At 39.1% G+C, this 10,667-nt stretch overlaps 1 protein-coding gene across 1 annotated transcript in view; it reads right to left on the bottom strand.

Annotated features, from left to right (window-relative positions):
• Nucleotides 1–3,958: 3,958 nt before the first annotated feature.
• The window catches only part of ELOVL2 (ELOVL fatty acid elongase 2), a 72,491-nt gene continuing 65,782 nt past the window's right edge, over nt 3,959–10,667 (bottom strand). Inside the window, exons 5-8 of the mRNA XM_006025429.1 lie at nt 9,729–9,900; nt 8,302–8,426; nt 6,399–6,533; nt 3,959–4,480 (exon numbers count right to left, since the gene is read on the bottom strand). Of these exons, the coding sequence (XP_006025491.1) occupies nt 4,352–4,480; nt 6,399–6,533; nt 8,302–8,426; nt 9,729–9,900 (561 nt within the window). The 3' untranslated portion in view covers nt 3,959–4,351. The remainder of the gene's footprint in view (nt 4,481–6,398; nt 6,534–8,301; nt 8,427–9,728; nt 9,901–10,667) is intronic.

Consider the following 10,667-nt stretch of genomic DNA (forward strand, 5'->3'; position numbering starts at 1 on the left):
TTGTCAGAGTTCATTCTCAGTTGGTAAGAGCTGGAGAACTTTAAAAATAGTATCTGTATCTTCCAGAAATGGAAAAAAGAATGCAGAAGAGGGACTGAATGTTTTCATAGGATGATACTTCTGCAGTATATCACTGCTATCTATAACTACTTTTAGCATATGAAAGTACAGTACAATTGTAGCTGTTCACAATACAATTTGCTTAATACACATTTTAATTTTTTTTTTTTTTTTTTTTTTTTTTTTGGTGAAGTCGGTGTATGGTTGCTAGCAAAAACAGCCTCTTGATGAATTTGGATCACAGGATTGAGTTCATGGCAGTCCAGGATCTCTCTGCTTCCCACTGTAACTGATTCTAAGAGATCATAATAATATTTAGAGCTTCTGTAATTAAGCCTGTTGGCATTTCTGCAATGGACTTGATCCTGATGGGTGCTCAGTACCTCTGTGTGCTCTGGGCTGTTGGTATGAATTATCTGCTTGATATCTAAATTTGGGGTCTCTAACTCCTTCTCTTTGGTACACAGCTTTCTGAAAGGATTTTTCCTTTGTGACCAAACCTAGGGGTGGTCAATTTTTATTTTGTATTCGGAAGTGAACAGCTACAATAAGAGGGATTGAGAGAACACTGTCCATGATTTCCATTAAGTTAGACATGCTCTAATTTCTCCACCTGTTTTGAAACAAAATTTCTACTTGTATTTGCCACAAGGGATACTACATTGAAGTCTTTCACAACCAGTTCCTTCTATCTAACTCCCTCCAACTGAAAGGGAAAGCTTGCAGTGTTCCCTCATGGGAAGTGCATGTCCATGGGGAAGATCAAGCTGTGTGAATCCTATTAACCCTTGCATCATCATACTGTATAATCTTATTCCACAGTTAACTCTCAAACCTTTGGCAGGTACCAGGATATGCTTTTGGATTCCTTTAGTTCAAATGAGACCAAAGAGTGAGATTTGGAATTTGAATCTGAAAAAACTTCCACATACACTTCCCCTCATTTCTTTGAACAGGCAATTTTAAAATTAGTTTGAACAGTATGAATTGGTTTTCAGAGTTGCACTCTCTCCTGTACAATACTAAAACTCTCCATGACCATCTCAGAGCTATTTGTTAACTTGTTGTAGCAGCCATGCTAGTGGATGCCCAACCATCTCTATCTTGTGCCCATAAAACACGAGGGGGCTAGGAAAGGCAAAAAAGCAGGAATTAATGAAGAAAATAAACAGCCTAGGTGGAAATGGAGGCTAATAATAAAGAAAAACTACAGGAGGGCCTATCCCAGTGTGCATTTAATTGAAAACCCTTTTCCAGGGGCTGGAATTGAAACATGCATTTGTGTGTGCATCATGTTGAAAATGGACTGAGGACTCCACTCTTCTTTTCATAATTTTGAATGGTAGCTTTCTTTGGGAAACTGGTAAAAAGGGTAGGAACATAAATGTCAGCTGCATGAAAACTTTTGCTGGTGCGGGAATCTCCCATCAGCTTTCTCTGTGCGTCTCTGAAAATATTCTCCAATTCTTTTAAAAATATATATATAAGTAGGCCTCAAATGCCACAAGAAAAGTGATTTGTAAAATTTGTTTATTTAAATTGTTACAGGAAGATCAATTTTAAAAAGTTGACGCCTCTTCTATTTTTTTCAAAGTTGCAGCATTTTGAAGACAGTAAGATAGGTTTTAACATACCTGATTCCAGTCTGCCAGATGATTTAGATCTGTAGAGTGACACTTGTTGAACAGCCCTTAGAGCATTTCAAGTAAGGCAAGTTTTTTGGGTTTTTTGTGGTTTGTTTATTTGTGTGCGTGTGTGTAATTTTGGCTTTGCCAACATGATCCTCGGATGTCTGAGTTTGGCTTTCACGATAAAGCTTTAAGCCTTGGGATGCTGATGCTTTCCACACTACTTGTCAGATGTGTGGTTAGGAAGATGCTTGCTCACATCCTTTGCACACAAAGGGTTATGGCTTTCATTCAGACTAAACTCAGGATCCCTTGTTTGGCCACAAAGCCTCTTTGGTACCCCAACTCTCATGATCTGTTTCTTAGAGTAACTTCCAAGATTTTTCTAATTAATAATCTCATCTCCCTACTCGAATCTTTCTTCTGATGGCATGAGAATAAATGGAGTGCTCTCTCTGGTGCCTCAGAGGGGCTCTATGGAGCAGAATGAAGATGTTATTTTTTAGCATGGAAAAGCATTCTTGTTCTAGCTGTGGTAGTGTTGGGGTGATGCTGTAACCATAATGGTCCAGAAAAAATGGGAGAGGCAAAAATGTTTGTGGTGATATCTTTTTTTTTACTGGACCAACTGTACAGTTGGGAGGAACATAGACAAGCTTTCAGATACCACTGTCTCTGAGACCTACAGGGTACAATGGTACCCAAAAGCTTTTCTATGTCTCTTCTAACTATGCAGTCCAATAAAAGATATTGCCTTAAGTCCTTGTTCTAGTTTGAGTTTGGCCAGTAGCAATGATAGGGTAAACATGGCAGCACGGACTTTTGTCATGGGCTGTTTGCCTGCATAAGTAGCCAGGTTCTCTGGGCTGGTTTGTACTTGACTTGCTTGCATATGGTGAAGCTTGTGCTGCCATGTCTCTCCTACCCTATTCCCATGCAAGCTAAACTTAATGCCAGCTTGGAAATGCTACAATTGCACATCTCTTGACATGCTCTAGGAGCCCAGTGACAACCATTTCCCTTCTCTGCTTTGGTGTCAAGGGCTGTCTTGGCACTAGCTCAAAAGTCTAACAACTCAGCATTTCAGTTTAGTTGCCTTTGCAACCCCCTTCTTTATCAGCTGATAAGCTTTTTTTTTTTTTTTTTTTTTTCCTGTGCCCACCACTTCTAGCAGCATTTCTCATACCAAATCTACACCTGCAAGCTCCTTCTGAATTTTCACCCATATTTAACATACTCTTACTTTAATCTGTGTCGGACCATATCCTGGGTTTTGCAATATGAACTGGAGAGAACTACAAAGTAATGTCAGTCCAAAGGATTGACTACAGCTCCTCATACACACTGAGTTCAGAGTCCCCCTCCCTCCCCACTCCACTACAGTAAAATACAAGCAAAAATAAACTTATCAAAAACTAGCTCATTGAAGAGTTGGAAAGCAATCCCATTTTTCGTGGGATTAAACCAGAGTCTGGAGGTGTGTGTATACATACACACTTCATTTCAACTGCCTGGTTTAAGACACTGTATGTCATCTGTTGCAGCCTGTTTTATGGATTTTTCAATCTGTTGAAGCGTAAAGTTTCCTTCAAGTGTCTTGAATGGTAACTAGAATGGGTTCAAGACAAGGTGTTAACAAGGCAAATTGAATTGAGCTAGTTAACACCATGTAACACAACACCTTTTAGATCCTAAAGTGGGTCTATACTGCAAAGTTGCCTTGCCAGGCAGCAGCATGCTCAAACTACTGGTTTACCAGCTAGCATGTGGTGCAGTGGGTTAGAGTGCACCATGCTTGGCACTAATTTTGCAGTATAGACATGATCCTAGCTGATGTGTGGCCAAAGAGGCAGGAATCTTTATCCAATCCCATGAAAGCTTTGGATTGGGTCCCACGTGCATAGACACACCACACACCTTTTGCTCTACCTGGGCATGCTGAAGTTGTACATTTACTGCAGTAGTAATTTATGCTGCAATTAACTGTTAATTTTCAGAGCTGAAAACACCTTGGTGACTTAAGGAAGGCAAATCTGTTTTTCTGGGAATCTTAAGAATAGCATTTGAAGGCCTGGTGTGTGTCAGCAGTTGCTATGAGTAGACCAAGCAGGGCTGTGATTAGTGGGTAGATGTGTTGGTGTGGGATGGCTATCCTGCTGAGTTTCTGCAGGTGATCTCTGCTGAACTAGTCAAAAACTGACTTAAGTACCCAGCTGCCTATGAGATAAATTTGTGGAATACAAAGTACTTGTTCCAGTGCCTTGCTTTCCTGTAGGATGTTCTAACCTTTTTTAGTCTGAACAGAGCCTTAACTTTTGAAGTTAAGAACCACTGTCTGGATTTCCCAATGAAATACTTTGTAAGGCATTTTTTTTTGTGTCAGCATTTCAGATTGTGGAATTTTTTCCTTTGCATTTTGGATCTGAGTGATCGACCTTAAATCATTTTGTATCATTTTGAAGTTGATCTCGGTCAAAGAATTTAAGCTACACATTGTTAAAAACCTAATTCACGATACATGAATAAAATGTCTGCTACAAAGAACTGTTACAGGTAACCAAACTGAGTCAGGGTTTACACTAAAGTGGTGTCTCAACTCAGTCTCTTGTCTCTTCTTAGCAAAACTGAAAGGAATACTATAATGTAATATTGAGTTGTTATACTTATTGTGCTTTCTTATTGGTCAGAAGTCCGTTGGCTCTAGCCAAGTAGTCTTTATGGAAACCATTCTTGAGTTCTGTCACAGATGGGACCTCCTTCATGTCAGTTCTTGAAGGTGCTTTCTGATATGTCTATAAAAGTAAATACATTTTGGATCACTTAGTAGAACTATATTTTTCTCTTATACCTACACACCTGTATGAATATGCTGCTTAAAGGTCATTGTAAAAGTTTGACTAGGTTAATATTTTGGCTGTTTCCTAGAGGTAAATGAGATAAGGGGAGTGATTCCATTTACAATAGGATGAATAATATAAAAGGCCTGTTGTGCTAGGCCATAAGAAACATTCTCCACTAAAGATTTAAGTTATGCTGTCCGAGGAAAAGCTATGATCCTCATTGTCTAGGTGAGGAACTGAGATGCAAAGAGACGATTCAAAGTAACATCAGATGTTTCTGCCAGCACCAGGTCTCTGGAATTCAAGTACCTATATCACCAAGCTATTGATCTGATTCATTTTAATCATGGTTTGTGAAGTGCTCATATTCAAGAACCCTGAGCTGATGTGCACATAACACTGTAGAAAAAAATAAAATTAATTTTATGAAGACCATCATGGTACTGCATCAGGTGTGAAGTACCAGTGCTGGTGACTCTTTCAGTCGCTCCTGCTTGGTCTGGTTTCTTTGAACTCCTTGCACTGTCTGAATTCTATATCCATCATTGTACGCAGTTAACTTTGATCTTCATTACCAGTCTTTCTGTCTTTCATTTAAGCCTTCCCACCCTCCCTCTCTTTTTTTGAAAAAGAAAGTGTCAGAAGGTTGTAAGCTTCATTTGTAGAGCTGATACTTAAGTGTGTAAGACTGAATTTTATAAGTTAGAAATGACAGGTAGGTCCTACTTCAGGTACATACTTACTAAATAGAAATTACACCTGACTATTTGTTCTTTTGTATGAAACCCACAAATGCCTGTTGAATTATTTTAATTAAATTATTTTATTAGGTAGCTATATGCAAAATTTCTCATCTCTAAAATATTGAAAACTGATGTAGGTTCTTTTCTCTTTGTTCTGTTCTCCAGCCCCCTAACCCCGGAGTATTTGACTCAAAGAATATGCACCAATATATGACTATATTTAAAATACTTGTGGTGTCTCCAAAGGTCTCACTGACCATTCTTCCAGCTGGGTAAATAAAAAAAATTAGCCATTAATGGTCAGATACAGGGAAATGTGCAGGGATGTTTGACTGAGCATCTATCTGCATCAGCATGAGATCATTTCTCAATAAATAAGTCTCAGCACTAGCCACAGCAAGATCAGATACCACTGTGTTAATCTTCAACTTTTCTTGCCTAATCTCTTCATGTAAAGCTCTCAAAATCAATTGCTGCTATTTACTTCTATTAAAAAAAAAAAAAAAAAAAAAAAAGCTTATTGAGTTGTCTGAAATAGTACTGAAGTTCTACCTTATTGGCATGTTATACCCTGGATCAATATATAGAGTTATTGGGAAAAACACACATTTGTTTGCATACACACTTGGATAATATTTCCTATTATGCCTTAAAAAATACCAAAAAAACAAAAACAAAAAAAACCCCAAGAAAAAAATTAGTATCACTCAAAACTTCTGCTCAGTGCTCATTGAGCAGATACAGTGAGAAATCTGGTAAACTCATAGGAACTGCTTGGGAAAACTGTAAAATCGGGTCTTTAATGGGAAGGGGAATAACATTTTCCTGATCTTGAGATCGTTTCGTTACTGGAGGTGACTTTTTTTTATAGATATAGATCTGATAGAATAGCCACAAAAAAAGTCTCTTAAAGATATACAAATGTAACTTGATTTATGACCATTTATTCTTCTGCACATCAGTCCATTGGGCAAAAAAATCTTAGCTCTCTGATTTTAGCAGCATAATCCAAGATCTCATATAGTACAGAGAAAGAAGAGCTTACTGATTGTCTATTGTGGGCTCTGGGAATAATTATAATCTGAAATCAAATCTCATTTTATGATCTTTACATTCTTCAAACTTACCTTAATATAAAAGTTTATGAAGAGAATGACCAGCGTAGTCATGTATGAGGACTGAAACATGAGGCAACCAAATGGAAATCCACACGGCTTCACAGCTGCACTAAGGGTATGTGTAATGGTAAGAAGAAACTGAATCTGTGAAAGACAGGTCGCACACACATGCTAATTTAGTTATTTAGACAAAATGTTTGGGATTTATTTACCTTTTGAGTGTTTTCTAGGGTAGAGGCTGCTGAGAGTAATATCATCAGACTTAACTTCCTGCTGCTGTTCTGGTCTTTGAAGCCTGTACATTCTCAAACTACCAGCTCGTGGACAACTGCTTGAAGCATTTCTGGGTTGGAGTCAGTCATTCAAAGGCAGAGGTCAGTAACGTTTATAGATCGCCTTTCCTCCCTGTGCACAAGCCCTGCAGTGGGCTGGATCTGAGCCATAGGTTGTCAGCCCCTGTTCTTATGTGCTAAATAATTAAAAAGCTAGGATTTTTTTTTATCCACACTTCTGAAAATGCAAGCTTTCTTAGAGGGACCAGCTTGTAATCTGGTAATGACTCTCTTTTAATGAGGCTGAAGCAGGCTTGAATTTATTGGGCCAGTTTAAAGAATCCCCTTTACAGTGGTACCTCAGACCCAGGGTGGCAGCTTTTCCAAGAGAGAGCTGAAAAAGAGACGCTCATTTATGAGGAGAACTTAGAGGCCTGGGAGAGATGGGAACCACCTTCGTGGGTATGGTAATGGAAAATGAGTGAGGTGGGAAGGAGAACTGCAAAGGGCCTCATCATTTTGTATTAGTCCTATGAGAGAGATCTTGGACCCTGAGCAATTAAAGGAATTGTTTGAGTCTCCTTGCAGCCAATGTGGTGGTGATATTAAATAAGTCATTATCCTATTGTAAGTGCAGTGTGACAAGAGGAACTAAGATGCACTCTTTTCATTATTGTGCCTTAAGCTTGCTGCTGGCCTCTTTGTTCCCAACTGAGAACAAAGAAGCCCTTTTTAAAATGCAAATGTGAAGTGGTCTTTTTTTTTTTTTTCTTTTCTACCAGTAAGAAATACAGCATAGCACGTGTTTTGGATGCAGCGCTGCTCTCCATATAGTAATGACCATAGCCTGTGTACAGGATCTGGACAAGAACAGATTTCTCTGAATAAGAGAAGTTTTTGTCTTGATGACTTTACATAACTGCATTTTCTTCATGCACCATGGCTACACTTCCTATTTCAGAGAGGTCTTGACTTTCCCGTTGTACTTGAGGTAAAGTGTCTGTTTCATAGGCATGAATTTTTTAATTCCTATAAGAAGTTTAAACTTCTGAATACTGTATGGTTTTGGTCAACTTGAAAAGCTGAGAGCTTTTAGAACTTTTTGATTGGTGATGCATTTGCCATAGTTGGATAGCCTCCTTCCTCTTTTTTTTTTTTTTTTTTAAAAAGCTATAAATAATGCAGCTTTGTGAGTTAGAAATGTTTTCCATATTGTGCATGCTTAGAAAGTATCTTCTCGCTAAGCTATTCAGTCCTATCCCAGACAGAGTTCAGCTCAAATGTTTCTTTAGTACTCTCTGAATACATACTCCTTCTGGAGATGGGCAAAGATTGTGAAGTTCCAGTCTGGAGCCATATTAAATCAGGGCTTAGTGTAAAAATAGCTCTGAACCCTCAAGATATCTCTTCATGAGACTTCTGAACTAGAAAACTGGCTCCTTCAGCTTTTTGATCTGATCTGACACTAAAACCATGGGGAGAACTTGGATATAAGACCTTGAATTTTGAGCTCCTTCCTCTCTGACTCTACAATCCCTCACCTACATGTTAAATGGCTTCCATCTAAGGTTGCAGTTTAGTCCCACCTCTTAAGACAAAAACATCAATTAAAAATAAGGAGAGTGAAGGGTGAAATATACCAGTTGTGCCTGAGTGAGGTATTTCTTCCACCACAGATACTTGCGCATGGATGGAATGACAGACAATCCGTAGTAGGAATACATCAGAACATGGATAAAACTATTCAAGGTGGGTCCAAAGAAACCTGTAGGAATCCAACAAGCATAATTTTTTTTTTTTTTTTTTTACAATATAATTAAGGGAAGAACTTTTTCTCCCATGAAACATGCTCTTGGAGTTCACCCTGCATCACCTTTTTGATCTACAGCTAAGTGGTCTCACTAGAATTTTATCCCTGACTATGGTAATTGTTGTATCCACCTTTTGTCATCCTCTGGTCAGGACACTATTAGACTTGTACAAGATTGCATGCTAGAGAATACAACAAAGAAAAAGTCCTGTTAGGCATCATTCACTATAGCTATTCATCTCTTCTGCCAAAAAGCTGATTTCTCTATTTTGTGTGATTCCTATCAGCCAAGCATTCAAACTGCAGGTCTTTGTTCTTTTTTTATTCTTTTAAGCATCTGAAAATGAGCATACTTCATGGGTGCCTGGTCTGGATTATACAGCCTTGAAAGTCTTTTCCACAAACAAAGATATTCCATATGGTATAGGATATAGTCTGGTCCTACTGGCTCCTATTAACTTCAGTAGGGTCAGGATTTTGCCCTACTGGTAATTCTTGCAATTGATATTATAGGCCTGAGCATAATTCAGTGGAGTTGCTCTCACTTTTTTAATTTGGGGAAGCTATGCTTGAGCAATAACACTTTGTCAAAACCCTTTCTCCACTGGGGTATCTCAGTGCACAGAAGTAGTTTTTATTAGCTCTTAATGACCATGTTAGTGCAAGATGTAGGTGGTGGCTGGCACTTCAGATGACTGAAGGAATGTGCAAGTAATTCCACTCGTAGTGCAGCAGAACCCAGATAATGTTGCAGGGTTAGAGTCCTTAACTCTCTGCAAAGAGGAAGGTTTGCAAAGTATCTGGGAATATATATAGCTAGACATAGTTTGCCTTCTGCCTGACATCAGACTAACATGGCAGAGTAGATATGCACCTTGATGAACTAAATGAGGGAGTGGATGCAGGCATGCAAGCAAGCACAAGCTTTCATGAACTCATGTTCACTCCATAAAAGGCTATGACAGGGTGTGCAGAAAACAGGGTACAAGAAGAGAGAAATTAGAATGCAGAAGGCCAGTAAGGTAAAAGTAAAAGCTGTAGTAACTTTATTCATGCCTGCTGTGAATTAAGTAGGTTGTGTACCATGCCTGACTTGGGTTCTACTAGAATATCCTTGCATAATTAGGTTATTCAAGTTCAGTTATCCAAGCAAGTTGTGTAGGCCACTCTTTCTCTCCCACCTCCTTTTTCTCCCCCCCCTCTTTCCTGAACAATAAAGTGTAATAAGTCACCAAAGACATGTGATTGAATACTTACTTTGTCCACAAGGTATCCAGTTCAGAACACACCACCAGATGTTAAACATGGTGGCATGATGATATACATGAAGGAAGGTGATTTGACTGTTCTTCTTCCGTAGTACAAAGAAAATAGTGTCCATGAATTCAATTACTTTAGAAAAATAATACCACCACAACACCTTGGCCACCTATGAGAATGGGAGCAAGAGAATGACACACGTTTGTTTAATTTGTTCTTGCTTCAGCAGAATTCCCACCGAAACCATTGTCCCACTCATTAAAGATGGCAGGATTTGGCTGAGAATCTCTCCTAGTTCCTTAAACACCCTTACAGAATTCATCCTATTTTCATGTAAAGACAATTTTGTAAATGGTTCTCCTTTGAAAATGCCTGATAAGCTAAAGGCAGGCAAGGTTCCTTGAATAAATGTGATGCCTTTTATTAGAGCAACTGAATGGTAAGCTAAACTTTCATTGTGAGGGTTTCTAATTACTCTTCTAAAGCTATGTCAATATAGCCCTTGTACTTGGAAGCAGATTCTGTGTTTGCCCATGATAATGGGCAGCATAGTGAACTAGGAGGAAGCTTGATTAACTAGGACTGTGCAAAGCTTTGGTCCCTGATTCGATTCAGCAGAGATTTTGGCTCAGTTCGGCGGCCAAATCTCTAAATTTGAATTGAATCGGAGGACCCTTTGATCTCTCCAAATCACTTTGGAAAGATTCAGAGATTTGGACATAGACAGCTTTTTAAATGTTAGTTTTTTCTACGTACCTCTAGGTACCAGGTGCGGCTTGTGAGTGCTGTGATGCTGGGGCACATGTAGCATCCCACAGGAGTGTGAGGGGCTCCCCAGCACGCTTAGCAGCAGACCCGAAAGTGGACCAGAAGCACTTCCAGGTCCATTGGAGACCTCACGGGGCAGGGGTGCACCTTCTTCCCCCCCCACCCCCG

The sequence above is a fragment of the Alligator sinensis genome, unplaced genomic scaffold (genome assembly GCF_000455745.1).
Source record: "Alligator sinensis unplaced genomic scaffold, ASM45574v1 scaffold253_1, whole genome shotgun sequence".
In the NCBI taxonomy this organism is placed as follows: domain Eukaryota; kingdom Metazoa; phylum Chordata; order Crocodylia; family Alligatoridae; genus Alligator; species Alligator sinensis.